Source organism: Tachypleus tridentatus, chromosome 7 (genome assembly GCF_004210375.1).
Source record: "Tachypleus tridentatus isolate NWPU-2018 chromosome 7, ASM421037v1, whole genome shotgun sequence".
In the NCBI taxonomy this organism is placed as follows: Eukaryota; Metazoa; Arthropoda; class Merostomata; order Xiphosura; family Limulidae; genus Tachypleus; species Tachypleus tridentatus.
This window is the reverse complement of record NC_134831.1, coordinates 144882741-144908497: the sequence shown is the minus strand read 5'-3', so window position 1 is coordinate 144908497 and position 25757 is coordinate 144882741. Positions and strand designations below refer to the sequence as shown.

The window sequence follows — 25757 nt, the reverse complement described above, 5'->3', positions numbered from 1 at the left end:
AGTAGGTGATCCCTCCAGGCAGCCATAAACTCCCTTTCAGAGAAATGATTAAAAATTTATATGTACATGACATTATGTATCTCACTACACTCTATTTATAAAAGTTACCTCTGTATTAATTTTATAAATTATTTGAAATTACTTACAAAAAACTACTAACTAATATTTAAGCCCACAATAGGTTGGAGTTTTTGTTAAGCAAAAAGCACAATTTGTTACTGTGCATTTTTTAAACTTTCACCATCCCTTGATAAATGTTTCAATTTTCAAAACAAAATAAACATACAAGAGTTTGAATAAAATTAATTTATTGCTAAAACACAGTTGGATCCGTCTAGTCAGGTAATCAAAGGAAGACTTCTGATATAGTAAATAAAAGATTAGAAACTAACAATCCATAATGAAGAAAGGTAACTCTATGGAAAATACACTGCAAGAAAAACTCCCATTTTTCAGTCAATATATTTATGACTTTCTTCACTTTGTAAGTTTAAAAATTGTAAGAGTTCTTTAGATTTTAGTCTTATGAAAACAGTAATTTAAAAAATTCACTGTTCTTCAACTATATGTGGTTGAAATAAGCAATAAATATCTAAAGATACCACATATTTTCATCTATATTTTGTTTATTACAAGCTTTATGCAGACCAGAAGGAAAATTACAATTATTGAGCAAAACAATGAAAGTAAGGTTAGAAATTTAGATATTTTATTACTTTGTCCACATGCTAGTAAAGTTTATGTTAGAACAAACTTCTAAATCTGAAAATTTGTTATACTTAGGTGATTTATACTGAAAAATGTTTCAAGTTTCACTACAAAGTTTGAGGTATTACACAGTAAGACAGATACAGACTATTAAAAAAAAATTAAGTTCAGAAAGTTTGAAAAATTTACCAAAACAAGACAGGAATCCACTAAACAGAAAGTCCCAGAGCGTCCTATCCCTGCACTGCAATGTACAACAGCTGGTCCTACATCTTGGTTAAGAGCTCCTGATTCTCGGACGGCCAGAAGAAAATTGAAGAATGCTGATGGGGATTCTGGTACTCCAAAGTCAGGCCAAGTTGTATAATGAAAGTGTAATACCACTCGAGATTCCTTACTCTAGAAAACACAAACCTTGCTGATGATAACAAAATGCTTAAATTTATCATTTACTCTAAAAGATGTATAACCTTTAACTGGTATTAAAACATTAGATTCATCCTATGAATAGGAGGGTTAAGCCTGTAACAAGACATCTGAAATTGCTGATGAAATGAATTGGATATTTTTCAAACATAAGTGTAACTATCACTTATATACCAACTTACTCAATACTGTAGTTACATAAGGGAGATTGTACACAGGTAAATAAGTAGATAGATAAGATACAATTTTCTTATAAACTTCACAATTCATGGCAGCTTTAGGTGAGTGTTTGTTTACCAGCCCCTGAGAAAAGTTCCAAATGTTTTCATTCTCCCACTCTACTACCTCAAAAAATAATGATGAAAGAAAAAGTAGATTTATCATTTGTTTAGGCAAGTTTTTATTCAACTGGAATTACCAAATTTTAATCAAGAAATATATTTTATCTAAACATATGTAATATACCATGTCAAATGTAAAAAAAAATATTATTTACAGTTATTTTTAGTGTTAGTTGTAGAGATAATGGCTGATAGCACCACCTTCCTCACTATAATTTTGTTTTCACATGTTTGAAGGGGGTTGTGTAACTGAGTGTAGAAATGTAGAGTATGCTTAGATGTTTGATTATATAATCATGTGGTCAGCTATCGGTCAGTTACCTCTTTCTTTCTTTGTGAACCTGACAATGACCGAAGAAGGTCGAATCGTTGTTTGCTCCTCTGGATAAAAAATTTTCTCAACCCAAACCAGGCATTTTTACATGTATATTTTTCTCTACAAGTGGGTTTTCTCGTCATCACTGACAAGCTTGTAAATATGTTTCTGTGATGGGAACTGACAACGCACATTTTCAGTCTTAGTAGAATGTATTATAGTAGAATGTAAATTATAAAATATCAATATATTTTAAGTAGTGAGAATCCTGACATAAAAAAGTTTTCCAATCCACCAAGAGAAAATTCTAAAATTGCAATTCAATGAAATGTACCTCTCCTCCACAACTGAACTGAGTGACCTTCAAATTAATATGTTCAACAAGTTGTTCTAGTAGAGTTTCAAAGATCTGAGGTATCATTAATTATACTGCTTATTTGTTTCACCTTGATACTCAATGAAAGTAAAGTTTAGTACTTGCATATGTCTTTAAAATACACTTGCCAGCTAAATTACTGAATTATTTTTATAAAAGATGTGCTTTATCTATCAGTTAAAACCTCACTGTGTTCAAATTGTCTTATAATTTCCACTTTGCATAAGTCAAATAAGTTAGGTGTTTCTTATGATTTTGTTACAAAAAAATAATGTCTATAGACTTGAATTATTAATTCTTTGTTCTTTGTGTATTAGTTTTTTTATTAAGTAGCTACAGCAACTGTGTTTTGTTGGTATTACAGAAGTTGGACATATAACAATAGAGTGATTTTTTAATTTCACCACATTTTATAGTCCAGGTTACCAGGTCTGATCACACTCTATTTGAAAACCAAGAAACCTGAAAATAGTAATGCAGAGTAGTTTTCAGTGCAAAAGGCTCCTCTGTAAGGTTGTTATGCCTTATACACACTACTCCTACCTGCTGCTTTCAATAAACCATTTTGTATATAAAGACAATGGTTTCTTTGCACTCATTTCAATAATTCATTTGCTTGGCAATTCACAGAACATTGCATATTGAGAGTTGTACAGCACATCTTCAAACTGGATAGCATGAATACAAGGTTCATTCCCCAAATGCTTTAAAGTAATATAACAGTTGCAAGAGCAGGCCATGGAAGCCACTTATGTACACGACTTGGATCACTGTTCCAGATGGAGCTCATTTGTTATTCGTATGTACTGTGGGATATGTGGATGGCTTTTTTTATTCATCAATTCAAACATGTCACAAAATGTCATACTTTACTTAACCACAGATGAGGTATGACTTGCTCCAAATCTCTTTCTAGATGATCCTAATGCTTCAAGATCTTCCATTTTCTTGTTTACAAATGACATTAAACATCTATGAGTGACATTGCACCAGCCTCTTTCTATTACACTATATACAGCAATGTTTATCGTAATTCTACACTCACTAACCATATCATTATATTTGTTAAACCTTTACTCAGCAATAAAAGTATGTTGTATTAAAACAAAATTAGAATCTTAAGTTAAATATTTTCTAACATAAATATGTTTGTGAAAATGCTGTTTCAGTCTGACTCAAACCTTGACCAATCTGGGTGCAAGATAATTTTCATCTAAAAATTAAAAATACTTTTTTCTTCATCTTATAGTTTTTCACATTTTATTTATATAATCTGTAAAACCTTGTAATGAACATCACAAGCTTTTTTGGTAGAGCTTAATCTCTTATCTTCTCTACCCTAATAATAATTGTAGCAAAAGTTGAAAAATATGAAATAAAATCAAAAGTACATTTTTTCTTCTCAAACAACTTATAAGACTATTTAACATCAATAAACTTCAATAAGATAAATTAACTGGATCTCAATTCTTTTCTATAATTACACTTTTGTTTCAGAAATAAAAAAAAACATTGAATGCCATGGTATATAGTATAACATTATTTACTAAATATACAAATGCAGAAGACTTAAAATTCATAATTTAATTTTAGTTATTATTATTATATATTTGATAAATACAGAACAGACTAAAACACCATATTTTAACTGAAATTTGTGTTGTATAACTGGAACAAATCCTAGCTGACTATACTTTGAAGTACAATTTTTTCATACAAGTTTATGGTGAAAGGATATCATATAATGTAAAGTTACAAATACTTATGCCCAGTAACATTACGTTTATTTTATTAAAAGTCATTACTGTATGAGTAGTACACATTAAGTAGAAATGAGTGTTTGTACTGATTCTTATAACTGTCATTCTCTAACACCCATTAGCAGGTGAAAAAATTAAAAAGCCAAGACCTAGATCAAAGTCTCCACCTCCAAAAACAAATTCACATTATTAGAACCTAAATGGAGGGTTCTGGTGGCTTTTAAACATCTTGTTAAAACAGAAATGAAAGACCTTTTCACACAAAAGACATGTTCATATTTGATAATGTTAAGAACTATTCTCACACTGTTTAGGGAATATGTAAATTAAAATGTTATCATTAACTCTCTTGATACAGGTTCACTCAATGTGACTTTTTGTACTCACATAAAGTCTTTATAATTTTGATACTATTAACTTTTAATATAGCAGGTATATCTTCATAAAAGTTAGCAGACTTTCAGTAAACACTACAAGTCATCCGCATATAAGAAAAATCATATTTTTGTGAAGCATTTTTAATAAACTAAAAAAAATTTGTACATGATACATCAAGTATTCTTTTTTACAAGCCCATATGCAAGGTGAGTTTCATGTTAAGATTAAAAATCTTTTTTCAATCTCAAAAATCTCAAGTTTTATTTCCATAATTTCTAAAACCTCCTAAATTCCTTTTAGGTATTTAAGTAAAACTTTATATTTTATTTGTTAGTTTCTCTAACCTAACTCTATACAAGGTTGGTTAATTTGACTGGCCTCATAACCACAACAAAAAATCAAAACAAGTCTAAATTATCCTTTTTTCTTTCCAGAATGATTTCAAATTGTAACATGAAACTACTTTTGTTTATCCAAAGTAGCTTTAAACTCATGACTGTATACAACTATTTATAACTAAATTTTACCTAACCTAAAGAGATGCCTATTTTTACATTTTAAAATACTTTTAAAATAATAAAGAAACATAAAGTATTTACCCTGGTTTTCTTTTTTTTTTGCTGTCTACTATCAATGACACTTAACCCTACTTTTTTTTATACTAATGGTAGTAATAAAATAAATAATTTTTATTCAATCTGATAACATACCAAAGAATACAGATTAATAACATTCAAAAAGCAGACAATTGTCCCAGACTATTATCACAATTTTTCTGGCTTTCAAAGTATGCAACAACAGCCATTACAAATTCATTCAAGCTGTTTGTTATCTTCCTGTGGGAATGAAGCTTGTACTGACAAGAAAAACTGATAATTCTCTGTTCAAAAACCAATGTAATACAACATTTTAGATTAAAACCTTTGCTTTCTATTAGTTATACATACTACAAAATTAAACATAAGACAGAACTATTAACAAATCCTGAAAGAGAGGATGTGACAAGAGGGGTCTGATTTTCTATTTGATGGCTCTGTAACCAAACAAAACTGAAAGAGAGGATGTGACAAGAGGGGTCTGATTTTCTATTTGATGGCTCTGTAACCAAACAAAACTGAAAGAGAGGATGTGACAAGAGGGGTCTGATTTTCTATTTGATGGCTCTGTAACCAAACAAAACTGAAAGAGAGGATGTGACAAGAGGGGTCTGATTTTCTATTTGATGGCTCTGTAACCAAACAAAACTGAAAGAGAGGATGTGACAAGAGGGGTCTGATTTTCTATTTGATGGCTCTGTAACCAAACAAAACTGAAAGAGAGGATGTGACAAGAGGGGTCTGATTTTCTATTTGATGGCTCTGTAACCAAACAAAACTGAAAGCTATAAAATTATGGTTTGTCTGAAAAATTATGATTTTATAGTAAGTAATTTATATTAAATTTCATATTATAGAAAGGGTGGTGAATAAAATAGAAAAGAGGGAATGCCTAGAGAAAATATGTCACATTTCTTACCCTAGAGAGAATTCAAGATTTTTTAAACATTGCCTTATAAAAGTTAAAACTTAAAACTTATATTATGTATTATTAGTTATGCTTTTATGTTATACTAACTGATATAACGTAAACAAAAAGTAGTTCACTAAAATGATGAATGTAAGTAATCAAAAACTCGTAACATGCATGTTAAATGATGCCCGAGCAAAACTGTTTAAATCTAAACTTTTACTTGTCTGTATGTAAATTACTTGTTCATAAAACCAAGTCAAAAGCACTGATACAAAATGCCATTACCATTGTATTAGTACACCATCACCAACACTAGGAAGTATTTAGAAATCACTCTTCACCTTGAATATAGAAATTATCTAATAAATATATCCAGTATATATTTTTCTTAATATTTCTATGAATTTTACACCTCACATAACATACAGTTCATACTCATTTTCCCTAAATAAAATAAACAAACAAAACATGCATTGAACAACATTTTCTTCTTCTCATAAGTAATCATTCATGCACCTGATCATTGGGCCTTAATTTTAGTCTTATAGAAAAATATTTATTTAAATGTATGTGAGTTACTGTTGGATTCCTCTGAATGTAATATAACATCTAGAACTTATTTACTTATCAAATATTTTCAAGCCATATAAAAAGATAACCTAACAAGTCTTGAAACATAAAATATTTGATAAAATGCACAAAAGCAAAATAGTGATAGTGTCAGCCAGGCTCCTTCCTTGCGACCTATATCAACAAGTTGTTTCTTGTCATATGATATAACAGTAGAATAGTCTAGGATGTGACTAAATGTAAATACCAACAACAACATTTTTTACATTTGAAAGTTTTATTTATCTTGTCACTGATAGTATTCTGTTTTGTAAATGCTTTAAGTTCATCCTGATGATGATTTAATCTTCTCTAAGACTGTCAGAGTTTAAGTTAATGAGTCTTTCAACATCATGCAGTTTTTGTTGCTTGCAGCTGGCTGAACGGTAACAAAAATAATTCTTAAAAAACAATTCATGTATGGACACTTCTTTTGTCCATTCTAGATTGAGCTCTGTATTATAATTTGCAGCACCTTTATATTTTGTCAATCGACTGTTTTGATATTGATGGACCATCAGATACCATACTGCTTTGCTTTCACTCATCTTGTTCACTAGGCAAGCAACAAATGGTGCAAGTTTGATAGTATGTCATATCTCATTTCGTTGGTTATCAGGTGAACAAAGAATCAGTCACTTGATGAGATATACATACACAGTACTTACCTATAATAGACTGTTCTTTGCCTCATTAATCATCATGCACATTTGAAGTAGAGGGCTAGGACTGTTCAAACAATGTTGCAAAAAAAAACTACATGAATATCCTATGATGAAAGAAAAAGAAATTAAATACTGAAATTGTGAGATTTTTAGTAGCCAAGTGCAAGTGTTCAAAATGTATGACAGCTGACAAGTAAAGATTATCCTGTAACAGTTTAAGATTGATAATATTAAAAAGTGTATAATTTGTACAGTACCTCCAAGTCTGTGAGTAACAGTTCTCGGACAGTGTAATATGAGGCTTCTTCTTCTCCGAGAAAATCCACTTTAAGATTAACATCTGTAAGTAACATCTCATCTTCTCCACCATGCTTACTACCTAAAGGCCAGTATTGGTGGCACTTCACCTGAAGATAATAACTTTGTTGTTCTATATTATAATACCATAAAAATTGCAAAGGCAAAAAATATATAACTTTGAATAACAAAACAGTTGTCAAACTTAACTTGTATAAGAAAATGTACGCAAGACAAAGATACCTTCATACTCTCAATTAATTTAAATTCTAACTCAACAACAACTTTGCTAATATAATGTGGTACAGGAAGTTTTTAAGATAAATGTTTTTTTTATATACTCATTATGTACAAACAAGTAAATATGATTTGGGATCATGTTCACTTTTAACTTGTTGTTTCAGAGTTAATTTTAATACATACTTACTGTGTTTTTTTCAATAACTCTATTTAACATAAGAACAGCCTTTGACTTCTGTTCCCATATCATTAACCAAAAATGTCCTGTAGTTATTGGTAGTGGACCCTAAACCAAAAGACAGTGAAAAAGCTTAAATAATGAATGATTTGTTAATTTGTTTTCCAAAAAGCTGTAACAAAGAGCTAAAAAACTATAATGATAATTTTTTCTACTTCAACAATGTAGTTACTACAGTGTTCACAAGTGATCTGAGCACCTAATTACTTATGATGATCTGTTTTGAAAACAATTACAGGAAAAGTTTAAATATCACTGAATAGAGCAAACTGTAAATAATGCACGTCAATGTAGGGTGAATGAAGTGGTGAGAGCATTAATTGTTTTCTGGGAATTTGGAAAGACCAAACACTTGCATGGGTGAAGCAAAAAGTATCTAACAGGAAGTTTAGAAAACTGGATAAAAACAAAGATCTGAGAATTTTGATATAGTTTCTTTTAAAATTCTTTTCATCATTGAAAATATTTTTCAACTGCATTATACCTTTTTTTAAAGGTATAGATTGTTTATAACAAGACATCAGATAAGCTTAGTTAGTTGTAGCAATAATGTCGGTAATAGTAAATTATTCTAATGACTCAAACATCACTTATCAAATTTTATTGCTAAATGTTATTATTTTCAAACAATACAAGTATATAAAAGATCTTCATCATGAATACTGTCACAAAAATATTATTACTTTAACTTATTATGATAATTATAATACCATTTTGGAAAGGTCAGTAATAAATCTTTGATATTGTAGTTTTTTTTTTATGATGTACAGCAATAAATGGTAATTACAGCAAATGGAAAAATAAAATATTGTATATGTAAATAAATAACAATAAAGATAAAACTGATTATATTGGATAAGTTCAAACTTTACAGATATTGATAAAATGGAGCATTCCAAGATGCAAGGAATTATTTTAAACATCTTTTCAAAAGATCTTTATTCAAAATATTTGGCAATGTTACAGCATAAAATATGATAGAAAATCTAAATAAAATCATTAAATTCTTCTAAGGCAAAACTAGATACTATTTACTAAGTTTCTTGCAATTTGATTGACTAATTCAATTGTGAAAATGAAAAACATTAAGGGATATCAATGGAACCAATATGCTCTGGAAAGGATTAATGATGTAATTTATTTATGAAATAGCCTATAATGTACAATGAAAACATTAACAGTTGTAATAATACATTTTTATACATTGATATATAAATTTTAAACAAGTTAGTTTAATAAAGTGCAAATATTTCTGCAATTTTTTGGAGGTAGTTACAGTAACAGCAAAAGGAAACAAGTGGAATTTGTCATCTTCCTTTCACTTGGCAAATATAGTTTAAGTTACATAGCTCAAAGCAAAATAGCAACACTGTTAAGTACAAGCACCACTAACATTCAAGATAAAAAGAATAATTAAACCTGATATCAACATCTAAAGAAACATAAATTGCAGTAAAACTAGCTGAATTTTCCAAACCACACATAAACTTTAGTACAGTTTTCTTAAGCATTCAGTAAAAAATATACAGTAAAATAAAAGTTTTGTTTCAAATCCTGTTTATTTAATAATAAAAATAAATACAGTAATATTCCCATGAAAATTATGCACAAAAACTCAAGAGTTTTTAGAACATAAGTAAACATAACATTCTGATCATGAAAAAAATTGGTTTTGCAGTTTTTTTATTCATTTTTGAAGCTATAAAACTAGAGATTATCTATAATTAGCTAAAACCTTAGTTTTATTTGAAGATATTAGTTTTTAAAATAGTACTTAAGATTAAAAAAACCTTCCAGTTTTCATTCTCTAACTTTCTCTGTATACTGGTGACATACTGTCGTAAAAACAGCAAAAATAAATATTTGTAGTTACTGTAAATAAACCCTGACAGAGAAAAAACAGGATTAAATACATATACTATGTACTTTCTGTATATAACCTCCCTCCTAGGAAAAAAAATTAAAAAGATATAGTCATATTAACCATTTTACAAATAGATAAAATGTAGCAAATTTGTCAGTATCTAGTAGAAACAGATACTTGTTATTGTTAATCTCAAATGAATGTGTAACAACCTTCCTTTTCTGCTACTACAGAATGATATAAATCATATCCATATAGATAATAATTTAAATATGAAATTTAGCTTTTGAATGTAAAGATAAATCTACAATACTTGTTTAACTGCTGCTGTGTTGAGAGAATAGGTAGTAACAGTTTCTGAATTTAGTAAAGAACCTTTTATCTCCCTCATTTTTTTTCCAGCATTTATTTTTTTGAAAAATACATTAAGAGAATGTTCTAATATTAATGAGTATTAGCTCTTTGTCCAGGATAATTTTCAGCAAATATCTCTATGTATACTTCAATACTTAAATATCTAGAGCATATTTATGATTAAAAACCCTATTACCTGAATGCTTTCAAAAGGAGGGCCTTTCTTCTTCTGGGGCAAACTGCTAAGAACTAATAACACAAGAAACATACATTTTTACAACTTACCTGTGTAAGAATATAGGCACGTCTGGCAGCTGGTACCTCAACATGACTAGCATTAATGTAGTCTTTATCTCCTTTACTCAATCGCACACGGCTATGATCATCTGGAAACAGAGCAAGTGTTTAAAGTTTTGAAATCAACACCTGAAAACTACAATAAATTTCACCTTAACATTTTAATTGATATACAATTAGTTTAATTATTCTAGTACTATGTGAGGCAAATATTGCATTCATTAAACAGTCTATGGTTTTGTACAAGCTAGTCATGTGTGACAATCAAAACAAGTACAAACAGATCTACTTTAAATACAGCAAAATCAGTATATATTCAGGATATTAAAATCACTTCTAATAAACCAAAGAAGTGACTGTGATTGGAAATATTAAAATTTAAGATTAGTAATTTTATTTAAATATGGCATTAAAAAATTACATTCTTTAGAACTGGCTACAAAAATACTGTAAGGACCCACCCATATCACAGAGGTAAGTTCCAGCTGTATAAGTACAGACTGAAGTGTAACAATAAATCATAACCAACATATGTAATTGTTTAACAAATATCATTACTTCAAATTAACCTAAAGATGCAATATTTTGTTATTAATACTATAACGTTTAGTGAGATTTATGTACACATCTTTCTTTTTTATTTATTTCTTTCTTTTTAATAACAGGTAGATGTCAATATTATTTTAGTAGTGAAAAAACAAGTTTGTAATTAACCATTAAGTCCTAGCTTACTAGAGTAGAATTTGATAGTTACCAAATATACCACATGCATTTAGTGGATAACATATCCTTAAGATTAGAACTGGACAATTAATGGAATTTACTACATGATTAATCACTGAGCTCATTAATCACATACATTCAACTCATAAATAATTCTTATAAGATACTTATTATTTTAATCTTGTTCTGGTTTATTAAAGACATTTTTGACCTAATTGTTATTTAATATCATAGACATCTTCAAGTAGAGTAATTTAGACTTAAATTATTCCTTTTAATAGTTCCTTTTTAAAGCCTCTATTGAACACTGTAGTATATAGTTAACAAATCTATCTTTGTTGCTTAATACACATATACAGACTTCAATTCTGTAGCTGAATATTATTACTTCCAAGTAACAGTCTAAATAAACCATGGAACTATACTTCTTGAATGTTCCTTCTTGGAAATGCACCCATATATGATTTATCAAAATGTATTTAAAAAAAAAAATTATGTGCAATATAGACCTACTTAACTAAAAAATTCACAGAAAGCACTTTTTCACCATATTTTCATAATTGATGCAATAATCTTAAACTGTATCACATACACAATGTAATATAAAACCTGTAACAAACTGAAATATAAGTTGCTTTCTAAGAAGGAAACATGTATTCAGTTAAGTGATATCTGATTTTGGCCTTGGCCAAAACTGTTGTTTGATTTTTTTTCATATTTTATTTTACTTTTTTTCAATATTTTTGACAATAAAGTTTACTACTTCATATAAGAGCTCTGTGAAAATGTTTTAAGTACCTTTAAAAGAGCACTACATTGTTTAAATGATGTACTTCACAAGATTGAATACACATAAGAAAAATACTAAAACAACAACTAGTTGCATATACTTAGTTCTTTGGACTGAGTTTATGATTTTACACAAACACAACTACACTTGGGCAATTAAAAAACCTGTGGATACTTTAGGCACATCTTCAGTGTATAAAAGAATGACACACTTAACAACACACGTCACTTCACTTGTTAAAAGTAGAGGAGGTTAAGAATATCATGGATATAAAATTAGAAATTACTTCATACATATAAGTATTCTAGTGTTACGTGAGCACACAATTCACTGTTTTGAATCCAATTTTATTATATGAATATATGTCACATTACACAACAGGCTTCACAATCTAGGAAAGTTAACTAATATTTTTTAAAATTAAACATTATTATATTTCATTGTAGCATACCATTATAAAAATACAGAATATTTCTCATGTATTTTATCATATTAATAAATTAAGTTATTTTTAGTTTCATATATCTTTTTTTTAGCAAAGATACACTGTTTTTGTTTTTATGCTTTCTTATAGTATATTTATTTTCACTACAGATTATAATTATAGGTCAAACAGATGTTGAATTAAAATACACGAGGGAAATAGTGATTGTAATTTATTTATATGCACCATGACATAACAACTTGTCAATTAATAACATTTAATAGTTTCTTACAGAATTACCCTTTATTAACATACTCCATACATCATTCACTTTTAATACAAACTACTAAAACTGAAATTAATAAAATAACTTCAAATTAACTAAGTTGAGTTAATAATACAAAGATCATAAGGTGTTCATTTAACTGTTTCACAGTAACTCATTGGCATTGTTAGGCTTTTAAGCTCTTAAAAAAAGGAGAGAAAACTAGATTTCAGAATTGTGTATGTCATTATAAACTTTTATCAACACTTTTTGCAAAATAAAATAAACCTATTTGTCAAACTTTCCACAAACATGTTATTTCTGATTATTGCAACATACGATAAACATTATGTGTGCTTAGAAGTTTGTTTCAAAAATAGCACAACTGAACTATTCCATAAAGTAGGTTGCAAAGACAAATACTTTGCTATTTCCAAGAATTTTGAAATGAAGAAAAGAAAACTCCTTGATCATAGCATGGACATGAAAAACATATTAATACCTGCATCTTAAACTATTTCTGTATGCAGGACACAAAAATGTGAAATTTATACAAAAATACTGAGAATCAGCATACAATAAATTATCCAACATGACTTACTGGAAAAAATTAACACAATAACAAGAAAACAGGAGAACAACAATAGAATCTCAACATTAAAGGACATGGCTTTGTCTAAGAGCCCTCAGTAGTAAGGTGCCCTTAATATCAAAAGTGAGACATGCGGAGTTGAATTACATATTGATTACGTTAAAGTTCTGAATTTTAAGGATCTACATTTTGTTTGATGCATGCATTTAAAACCTTTTTTTTAACACATATGTAGGCAGTGTTTATGTGTATACTGTAAAATCATTGAATAAATGAACAGAGAAATATATGATTTTTTTAAACCTTATTTATATTCCAGGGTATGAAAATACATGTACATATAAAAATTTACTGTACATTTATACATCACACATATTAGGTCATTACCATAAATACATATATAGCAAACGCATTTTCTTATTCTTTATGCCATTGATCATGTGTTTATAAAAAGTGTATAATAGATGAGTGTTTGCCATATGAGAGTGTCAAAAATCACTGACAAAACATCACTCAAATCCAAACTGTTTTAGAGCAACAAAGCATGTGTACAGAGAAAAGCTGACTTGACCTCTTCCTCGAGAACACAATGTGGAATTTATCAATTTATGTATCCGACAGTGTTTACCACAAAAATTCTCCACATTAATCAGATTTCACTTTGAATCTGTTTATTACAAGATATGGTTCACAGCTTATCCAATAGATACCACAAGTGTTTGAATACTTGTCATCCTTCTGGGATGTTTATAATTTAAAGATATACCATAAATACATATGAATATACTTATAAGATCCTATTTCTTTTTCAGCAACTTTGTTCATCAGCCAATAAATATTCTTTACTCATGATTGCTTACATTTTAGTTATTTTTATTAAAACATATAAGAGTAAGTACAAAATACTTCAAAAAACAAAGATTTTGGATACTTACAGTGTTATGAGTAATAGTAAAATTTAATAAAATTCTGCAAATAACAACCTAAAAAGTCATAACATGCACATTTTAACCTGCTTACAGTAAAAGCTTTAACTGCTCACTTTATTGAATACTTGTACAAAGAATGAGACTAAAGATACTGCCCTTGATCTGGAATATCAATGTGCCCATTATTGCAAGATTTATTTTAGTTACAAAGAGTAGAAAAAAGGAAGGATGAAAAGATTGGCCCTTAATGGCATGGTATCCATTCATCAAGATTCTACTGTACCTTTTATTATAAATTTATAACAATAACATAATGTTGACTTTTTCCCTGACATAATTTCAAGTTAAAGTGTATTGAAAAAATGGCTAGTACGGGTATTAAAAACTTCAATTAAAATAAAGTACAGAACAATGTTTTGACCTTCTTAGGTCATCTCCAAGTTGACCACCTGCCTTTTCAATTAATTTTTACATCAAGTGGGTTTCTCATCATCATGGAATAACTTCATGCCAAAGTTATAATATGTAGACAGGTTCATTATGAAATTTGTCCACACGAATAACTAACTTACAGCTGTATGATAAACATGTGGCTTAGTTCTGTGGGTGTTGATGAATGTGAAGGTGTAAAATATGATGATATCTTTACTGGTTAATAAATGAAGTATTTGTTGTTGTTTTTTTATCAACTCTTTAAGATGAAACATTTTAGAGTCAAGGCCTTTTTTTTTGATAGTTGGTCAAGTAACTATTAACTCATTTTTTTCTAGACCTTATGAAGGCTACAAGGCAATCATAGCCTATTTATTTATGATTGATTAAATACTACATTTTTATACTACTATTTTAAACAGTATAAAGTACAATATAGAATAAAATTTATGTTGTGTTTTACCTTAAAAATTATTGGAACTTGCAAATGTTAATGCTAGATTGAGTTATTGATTTTGTTATTGTGTATTGAGAACTAACTAATATATTTACATTTTTAAAATATTACATTATTGAAAGACTAGCATGACCAACTGGATAAAGAAAATGACATTATGAGTATTTATATTATGGGTTCAAGATCTACCAGTTTCTGCCATAGCTATCATGGAAGCACAAATTCAGAAAAATTATAATTTTCCTATACTGAAAATGTATTCTTGATAGGTACTTCTCCCTTCTCATAAAATAGCTTTTTTTGCCCAGTGTTGCCCTCTATATGAAAATTCTTTCTCTATACATGCCACAAGTCTTCTGCTCCCCTCACTGGAATTAGATGGTTCCAGGATGTCTCTCATGTAAATCATCATACTAGATGACATACTCACATAATGCCCTCTTGGTGCTTGATATGTGTTGCTACTGTAAAATTGGTGGAATTAATCATCACCAGACTGTTTAGGGAAAAGAAGGAAGTGATTCAAAGCCCAAGGGACAGCAAGAAGCTTAAAGACATTGATATGCAAAGACCTTTCATCTACAGACTAACAACCCAAGGCATGCTGGTGATTGACCCATGTACCTCAATCTTGAAGAGATGCATCTGTAAAAAGATGTAAATTCAGATAAGGAGGAGAAAGTGGGATGCCCACTAATGTATGGGTCTTGTTCAATGACCAATGCAGATTGTCAATTAGGGTAGGAGGAAGGGTAACAGGTGCTGATAAGAGATCCCAAGCAAAGTTCCATTGATCATAAAGAGTCTACAGAAGGGATTACATAAGCAAGCACATGACCGAGGGAGACAAGTGACATCATTGAAGACTACATCCTGAAAAGTGATAAGCTCCACAAGCGAAGAGTGAGGGAGCTGAAAGGTGTGCTAATTAACAATTCCATGGAGAAGGTTTAGCCCAACTGAGATGAGTAAAAAAAAACAAGACACTCAAGTGGATGAATTATTGCTTAAGTTGGAGGAAGGACTTCTCTAATCTGATTAACCAGTCCACACAATCAACCACTAGCAGGAGATAATAAGTGTGACTAGCTGACTCCAGTTTCAAGCAAGCTAAAAGAAGCCAGTTGTCAATATAATGGTGTAACTGCAACCCCAGATCAAGAAGATGGTAAGCAAAAGCTCTGATCACACAAAAGAAAACAAAAAGGTGGAAGCAAGCTCAAAGGGTAGGGCACAAAATTAATAAACCACCCTGTGATGGACAAACTGAAGATATGGGTGAAACCATGGTGATTCAGGGATGTAAATATAAGCACTGGCAATGTCCATTATGGTCATCCATTAGCTCAGGGAAAAAAAAAACAAACACCACAGAGTGAGAAATGACTCCCTAGTAAAACAAGGCAGTTGAAAGAAGCAATTGGGGCAAAACAAATCAATAACAAGTCCCTGATTTTTCTTGGGAACAACAAAGAGTCTGAAATAAAAACCAGGTACAGGATGTAGAACAAGTTCAATGACCAGCTGAAATAGTAGTTCCTGAACTGCCTTTAAGAAATACTGTCTGATCATGGGATCCCAAGGTGGAGAGAAGGAAATGAGTGCAGAAGACATGAGATGTGAGGAAAAAAATTGTATCACAATTCCTTCTGATAAAACTAGAAGAACCCTTAACAACAGAATGTCAGTGATGAAGAAAATTAGCAAGCTGAGCTCTCTCCAGGTAGTCACAAATACTGATAGTGACATTATGTATGTATTAAAAGAAAACAATGAGGCACCCTGCAAAGAAGGGACAAGTGAGGAATGGAAAAAGGTAATGGGTACCATATTGGATTCCAACTGAGACAAACAGTCGAGGTTGGAAAGAATAAACTGTTGATGTACTGATATAACTTGCAATTCCAAAAACTTAAGGATCATGTCAAAGACATACTGCAACAGAAATGGGGCCATACATTAATTACAAAGATCAGATGTGAGTTAAAGTCACATCCTGACCTAGAAGGTCCCAACAACAGAGAAACCACCATGTAAATTGAAAGCTCAAGACAAAAAACAAACTAACATGGAAGACAGATTTTCCCAGAAAACCTCTCAGGGTTTCATTGGAGAGCCTCAGAAAAGAGATGAATAGTTAAGAGATACTGCAAGAGTTTTGAGGGTAAAATGAAAGCAGTAAAATTTGGCATAGGTCAGATTTATAGGAGATATAAGAGCAGCACCCAAACAGGCAAAATGGAACCTAATAATTACTGATTCAGAAAAGGACAGTCTCCCCAGTGATATGCAAAAGCAAACTAATCAGAAGCCCATGGGGGGGGGGGGGCAAGACATGCTAATCCCATCACTTATTTGTGAAGCAAGTTTGGTTAGCATGTACCCAAATATCTAGGGAGAGGGAACAAGTAGGAATGGGAAGACTGGTCATATAGTAAAAAAGCACACAATTCATAGGAAAGAGGGAAAAGGGATAAAACATTATATACACAAAATCTAAAAAGACCATATTGTGCCTAACTTCTCATATAGGGCATGGGAAAGTATGGTAAAATCAATTGGTAGAAATATGCAATCCAATTCCTCATCTACCTAAAAAGGCTAAGCTTCTTTGGGAGGAAATGAGGCAAGGTTCAGAAACAGAAGTTGACCCTTAAAATGCTCAATCTCCCAGTGAATAAATCCCCATCCTCCAGGTTGTCTGCATATGAGAAATAGTGCTAGCTGCAGGTGTGACCCCAAAGTAGTAACATGAACTTCTGAATTCATAACAAGAAAGAGTCAACCAATAATCAAAAGTTTAAGTAACAATGAGAAAGCAATAAATTAGTATTAAAGTGAAGTTAAGAAACAGTCTCAATAGAAACTAGAAGTGAAATAAATGAATATAATTTCCTGAGTATATTAATGACAAACATGAAAATTTAAACAAAAAGGAACACATCCAACACAAGCAATACCAGTTAAGAAGTGATAGTTTGGTAGAGGCATATAGAAGGAGAAGTGACACGTGATGATTGACAAGAAAGACATGTTGGAATTATCTGATTCCAATTGGAGGGAGCAGAAGGCTTGTGGCATGCACAAAATAAACATGCATATAGAGGGAAGTACTTAACAAGAATATTTAATCTTGTGAGAAGAGGGAAGTACTGTACTGGAAGTAAAAGGCATGTTACTATAAACACTACACATACAAAATGTAGAAAAAGTAAATTTCCAGAACTTCTACTTGACACTAAAGAATTAGTTATGCAATGAGAAACTTAAAACATAATATAAAAAAACAGTAAATTTACATTTTATTTAACACAAAAGTAGTCAGAATTGATAGTGGATGCTTACAGTCAATGCCTTTCTCCTAGTCATGAGCTCAAAATTAAAGCCAGTGGCAACAGAAACTGTGAGACCTTCATATGATGTCCCCACCACCCCAAATAATGAACCAAAGCTGGGTTGAAGATGAGAAAATTTGAAGGACAAGAAAAAACAACAACATAATGTTAAAATTGAGATTCAATGTGCACAGCAGTCAACAACAAACATAATGGCAATATTTTGATTACTTGGAAACTTGAAATGATCTAAAACAGTTAGTAATGGTAAAAAAAACCTGATTCTGAGTGGATGAGTATTTTCCTAGAAATCAACCAAGCTCTAATTTTTATTAATCTGTTGTTGTAATAACTGGAAATACAAATTTCAGTTAGTTGATCATTTATGTGACAATTAATTAAACTGAACAACTCTACCCACCACTTGTCAGAAAATGCTGTAAAAAATCTAACAGATCAAATGCATATCTTCAAAGTTGCACACATTACACAACAATATGGTAAGCATTTTGGAATGAAAACTAGTAAAACTAATTTCACTACTAACACAAACATATATATAATAAGTAATTGAAAAACACTTTAAGTTACAAATATTTCATAATGTACTTCACACATATGTTACAAACAATCTTGATGTAATTAAGGGTAATCTTATCTAAACAAAACCTTTAACCTGTGTACATATCATATATAATACAAATCAGGTCTAATTTTGGCCAACTCACATGGATTCACATCCCTATATCGGTTCAAGTTCTTGTTTTCAGCTTTTCTTGCATCTTTGTAGGTGAAGTTATAACTCATAGATTCACTTCGTATTTGCTAAAGAAGAAATTAAGAATATCAGAATAAATAAACCTTTCAGCCACTGAGGTTACTTTTCATAAACCAAAACAACATTTTGGAAATTTGCAATAGAAGAGTATTGCTTTTAAAAACTCCAATAGGAATATTATACAGGGTGTTCAGAAAGTCACTGTGCAGTTTTGTAATCATATTTCATTCAGCCTATTTCAAGCCAGCAATTGACAGCAGTGTTTAGAAACAAAATAAGAAGAATCCAAGCCTGTATTGATGCCATCAGGGTTCATTTTCAACATTGTTTATAATTGTCATTCATATTTACCTCCTGTATTCTATATTGAAACATGTCTGTTAATAAATATATAAGTGCAAAGTGACTTTCCAAACACCCTGTAGAAACATCTGTTGTTCCACTAATTCTCCCAGTAACAAGATGAATTATTGTATCATATCTTGACATTGGTTATATTCCCTGTTTTTAGTAATATTTAAAACATTTCAAATACTGATTACTATATAATACAGTGATATCTAATAATACTATATTTACCAAAGCCAAAACTAACTGGTTTAAGTCTTTTAAACTAAGAGGAAAATAAGAGTTTCAGATTTGTTTTTAAGAAGCACAAGTAATTTAGGGAGGATCAGATGCAACTATACAAAAATTGTTATAGGCTCTCCAAGCCTTTTTGAGTGGTGTAATGAGAAAAATTGAAATCACACTGTCAGAGGTAGCATGTTCAAGTTATGCAAGTGTTCACAAGCAGAGTTTTGTTAAAAGATGATTATATTTAGTTAAAAACTTTGTGGAATTTCTTGCCTGATGAAGCATTTTATGCTTTGACTAAGATTTTTTTAAAATTGTGTTTATAATTATGTGAAATGCTTGTCTATAATTAGATTTTACAAATTTAAACCAAAGTAGGAGATTACAAAATCAATGGATTAGAAACAATGTAGTCAAAGATAAATGCTGGTAAACTGGGTTCACCCACTTCTCATCTGAACAATGTTGTGTTTATTTACTTTACCTTTCAATGCTTATCATGCCACTATCCAGCATGGATCTCAACTACAAAAAAATAAATTTAGTCTACCAACTTTTTTTTCTTTAACAAAGTGCAACTCATAATGTACTTACTATGAACTTCCCACTCATCAACAACACAGAAAAACAAGGATTCAATTTAGAAATAATGAATATTGTTATAAGTACATATAATGCACTTTTTTTTTATCAAGTTACAATAAAAGTATCTCTATTTGCATATATCATGTATAGTTACAGAGTCAAGAATAACATTACAACAACATAAAAGCTTAGGCTGCCTGGTTTAATTATGTATATTATTTAAACATACATTTATTCTTACGCTTACATTTATGGGGAAGTGGGGTTACAAATAAGTATTATTTTCTATGTAATATTAGTATTAATAAAGCAAGTGTAGAAACGAATATCAATGGTAGCATTAATGTTTTTTGTTCAAACTTTTCTATTGTTTCATTTTCCACAACATAATTTAGTTTTGACCGAGTAAGAAATATACTAATTACTACTGAATAACCAAATTCTGCCTGTAGTGTTATTTACATTCCTTTAATTTAGCTCCCATTAACACAGCAATAAGTATCAAGGCTTAAAACGCTAAAAACAGTGTTTCGATACCAGCTGTGAGCACAGTAGATACAGCCTTTGGTTTGTGTGTGTGTTTTTGTTGTTGTTTGTTTGTTTTTTGGTTAACTATAAACAAACTTTGGTTTATGTACGTCATCTTATTTCCATCTTAATTCAAACAGTTAAACTTGAAGTAACACTGTCAGAATGTTACCGAGTTACAACTTACACTGTTTAGCGCCTGTGCAATAGCGGTTAGCAACAGTTCACTCACCTGGAAAACTTCAGCCCAAGCATTTTTACTATCAATTTCAGAAAACTCCTGCTCCATTGTGAAACTTTAAATTTTATTGGTAACAGAGGTTAGCCATCTAATAACATGTTAAAATAAATCTTAATATATCACATCTTAATTAAACAACCACTTTTACTTTTTGTTTCACCTGTTTGACCCGCCGGAAGTTAACAAGTTGCCCTCTGTCGGTTTCTTATATTTTATTCTAATAACTATTTTTATTAAAATCAGAGACTGTCCTAAAATTTATACAAAACAAAATAATATATCATGACAGTAAAAATCACATGTTGAATGTCTTCAACTCTCGAACGAAAACTTACTTGTAATGTTTCGACCACAGACCTCTATCAGACAGTTTCCGATTTTAAATTACAATGCTAAAACGTGAGCGATATGTTTACTTTTCATAGTTATTTAACAGAACGAGATACACTTTGCAAACAAACACGCGTAAAAATCTCTCAGTGCGCGGTTCTCTATTATTATATTCTAAATGAAATTTTTAAGTTTTAAAGACAAATCTTACATCAAAAAAGTTGATCAAAATACATTTCATGTATTTTTTCTTTTTTTTTGCGTTATAAATATAATTTTCACCGCCGTTCGTGTGATATTATACTACAATATGACCAAATAACAATTTGCTCATGTAGGTTTGTTTTGAATTTCGCACAAAGCTATTCGAGGGCTATCTGCGCTAGTCTTCCCTAATTTAGCAGTGTAAGACTAAAGGGAAGGCAGCTAGTCATCACCACCCACCGCCAACTCTTGGGCTACTCTTTTACCAATGAATAATGGGATTGATGGTACCATATATCGCCCCTTCGGCTGAAAAGGCAAATGTGTTCGGTATGACGAGAATCTGAACCCACGACCCTTAAATTACGAGTCAAGCGCCCTAACCATTTGGTCATGACGTGCACTCTCCGACTACTGCTGTGTTTGTTATATCCTAGTCGGCTTGGAGAGTTCTAGTTTGAGTGAACCGCGTCGTTGACATTAGATGTTACAATATAATGTGATTGGAATACTATTATTACATACTCTTCTCATTTTTTGTAAACTTTTAAGGGTTCACTGCCATGTGCTCCACCAGGAGATCACAACCGACTTTTAGGTATGAATAGCGTGAAACACCGGTGGGTCACATATTACATGTGGCTTCAATGAGTTAATTAAACAAACACATTATAGTTACCCATATAGGTATTAGACACCTTTACTAAGTAAAGAAAGAAAAGTGTGGCTGGTACCAGGTTAGAAATTATTAACGTTACTGGTGATAGCGAACTTGTTATCATTTTAATGGGACTAACACCAATGTCAAACGATGAACATATCATTCGTGCTAGCGATATAAATTTACACATTTTGAGTCTATTTTGACTGCTTGTTATCGTGTCTTAGGAACAGTACAAAGCTACAATTGATTAAATTCAAATATATTGTTAATCCGCGCGACCTAAACCAATTATAATATATTTTTCACACGATTGTGTTTTGCATGTTCACATGGTTAGACAAAACATGCTCCACAAAACCTTTTTCTTCAGGAATATCCAATTATTTTTTATTTTTTTTCTAATTACTCCCAGAGCATTCAGAGAACTTAGAAATAGTTTACCCAGTTTTTCCATAAATGTCTTTTTCCTTGCTTCATATTGTGTTTCTTTATATAAAAATGGCATTCAAATAAAATTACGTTTTCCCACCTTGTGGAATAAATATTAATAGGTAATAATAAATATAATTTGCTTTCAACGTATGATAATTTTTTATTTGTTTTTATTGTGCGAATATATTAAACGTAACAATAATATTCAATGTAAAACGATTTCATTCAGTCAATTATTTTCCTAAGCGAACCATAATCGCTACATTTAATTAACTTAACCTAGTATGTTGTCATAGTAAACAGTTTTTCTTGCTTTTAAACATATATAAGTTAATACAAAGACAGTTTACAGAAACGAACAGAACATCCAAAGAAACTAAGACAAAAATCCCCATATTTATATTAAACTTCTTATTAAAATTATTTGTTCACTTTCTACTGTAGCTCTGACTAGAGAAACCACAAATCACTGCTAAAAATACTTTTTTTTTATTTCGTATTGACGTAGTAGATTAGAATATTATCTATCTAGACATTCTTAGTCACTGAACCTAGCTATTGTTATGTCTGAGGTTCATTAGTAACTGTTAAAACCAAATGCTGTGCCATTAAAAACTAGCTTCGGTAACAAATTACGCGAAAAACAATACATAAATCATTATATTTTCAAAGGATGTTAATGTCCTAGCAAATATAAACCTATACCTTTGGATGGGCAGAAATATCATTTTAAAAACTCACAATTGCATCTCTTATAGAAATTCCCCAACGTCGTGCAGAAATAAAAGCTGGAACTTTTTAATTTTTCTTTTCAAATTACATTAAGCATGCACTTTAAAATTACAATGTATCAATTTTAAAATATTTTGAAAGAAAATTTGTTGAAATAAAATTACAATCACATCCTTTGCTTATATTTAAAAATTTTATGTACTTGTATGCATTGTCATCAGAAAGTTGCTCACTAGTTCAGGTAGAGGTAAACTGCAAGCTATTTTTTTTGTGTGCTATGGTATCTGCTTTCATAAGCCATTTTTGTGCAAATGAGATAAACAATTACTTTCGTTTTGTCCTGTACCTGTGACAGTACTACTGCAATTTCACTACTACTAGTCCAGCAGGACTAAAACACATGGTCTACCTAAAATGTATTTCAACTTTATTCACAGAAAAAAGAGGTCAAGAATCGTCCATAATACAATGTAAAAGCTAGAAAACTAAGTACCTCTGATTTATTGGGACCAGTCTCTTAACTGATGCTACTTTTTAGGTCTGGTAGATAGTCCATCACTTCTCATAATATATTTTAGAAATTCCATCTCTGTAGGCTTAAGAGAATATTTCATTAATTTCAAGCCTGTTTCTTATATCATTTAAGACTCAAGCCTAGGTTTACAACAACAGACTGATAATGTAACAAAATGCCAGTGTATTGTCAACACAGATCAGGCATCTCTTCCATTACATTCTTTTCACTGTAAGCTCCATCAGTCATTCGAAAGTAGCAGTCAGGTTACACAGTCTAAATGGCATGATGCAAAATTTGTATAAAACATCTGAATTATTCAAAGCAGTTTTGGGCCTGCTTTTGTTATGCAACTCATCTTTTTAATTTCTAAAAACGGGTTTAAAATGCTGAATTAATTTGTGTCTTCCAAGCAATCTCGGTAAACTGTGCAACTCCTGCTTTTAACAACTATTGTAACTCAAAGCTTACTGTATTCCTAGTTCTCTGGAAAATGCCTACACAGTGATTGTTTTATTGAATGTGTATCACTTTTAACTATGTCTTGGTAAGTTTATGTTTTGTGATTCACAAAACCACTTGGTCCCATAAACCCATTGATATGCTTAACCATCGACTCACTGTTTTTATGGAAGTATGTTGAATCTAGATTGCTTACCATATTATTAACTAATATTCACAAAGGTGTTGGTAGCCAAGCACTTGCTTTCAGATGCAGTGTGACAGAATCAACACGAGTTGTACAGTTAGTTTCAACTACTTCCAGTGTGCTTTCTATACTGCTACCTCTCCCACAATTATTTGAATGAGCGCAACATGCTTTCTGGTCAGATCACAGTTCATTTCACGCATTAATTTTATCACAGTACCAGAGAGTAATAACATGATAATCTTAATTCATAGTAAACCATAAACCACTGCTAGTGCATTCTGAGGATTAGTGACTATTTCCTCAATATATGCTCACAGAGTTTGAAATCTATCTGCCTGACATTGGATGATTTTTTGTTGAAATGCAGTTTATTTTTTGCAAAGGCAAACTTTGCTGACAATTGCCACACTAGTGATATTTCCATGATCCCAGTATCTAAACAAGGTAACATTGTCGAGACATAGTCAGAGGCATGACTCTCACTTTAGCTGATCACCATTTGATCAAATGAATTTTTTATGGATTTGCCAGAGTGGCTGGTTCAATTAGAGTGGTTATTGCACCTTATGATCAAACAAAGTTATGGCAATTCTTGTACAAACCAGGAATTCTACCTTATGCATTTGCGTCTTTATTGCCATGAAGCACGTATCACCTAGCACTGAATGAGCTGGGTTGGCCATCACAGAAAACTTAACTAATGTGGGGCTTATTAGGTTTCTAAAAATGAAATGGTGGTAACCATAGATCGTCTTCGATTTTTCGCATCCGTTAAACAACCAGAAGTCACTGTATATTTTGTTCTTCATGTTATAGAACAATATATATGTGAAAGTTTGTTAATAGTTGCCCACCAGTCCACAACCGGAAATGTTTTGGTCTTCCTATATAAACCACGTCTATGGAGAGACATGTGCAACATTTGTTGCATCACAATCATCATGAGAGAATCTGGAAACAATGTCCATGTACAAATATTCAGTATTATTGTTATAAGGTGACAGAGTGTGTCTAAAGCTGAGTCATCTTTGATTGAATACAAAACTTTTACAGTACTAATTGATGAATAACTGAAAACGGAAGCAACTGTCAGCTTTGAATGACGAATAAAACACCAATATCAATTTTATGGCTGATGTAGGCTGAAGTAATCATCAAAACTAGAACAATTGTTGTGTTTGGCATCAGATCACTGA

At 30.8% G+C, this 25757-nt stretch overlaps 1 protein-coding gene across 1 annotated transcript in view; it reads right to left on the bottom strand.

Annotated features, from left to right (window-relative positions):
* The window catches only part of LOC143257831 (tyrosine-protein phosphatase non-receptor type 1-like), a gene marked incomplete at its 3' end in the record, with an annotated part of 28077 nt that extends 6850 nt beyond the window's left edge, over nucleotides 1-21227 (bottom strand). The window contains exons 1-6 of the mRNA XM_076516860.1: nucleotides 21025-21227; nucleotides 19054-19150; nucleotides 10367-10467; nucleotides 7813-7911; nucleotides 7346-7495; nucleotides 898-1107 (exon numbers count right to left, since the gene is read on the bottom strand). Coding sequence (XP_076372975.1) covers nucleotides 898-1107; nucleotides 7346-7495; nucleotides 7813-7911; nucleotides 10367-10467; nucleotides 19054-19150; nucleotides 21025-21081 — 714 coding nt within the window. The remainder of the gene's footprint in view (nucleotides 1-897; nucleotides 1108-7345; nucleotides 7496-7812; nucleotides 7912-10366; nucleotides 10468-19053; nucleotides 19151-21024) is intronic.
* Between the last annotated feature and the right edge of the window lie 4530 nt (nucleotides 21228-25757).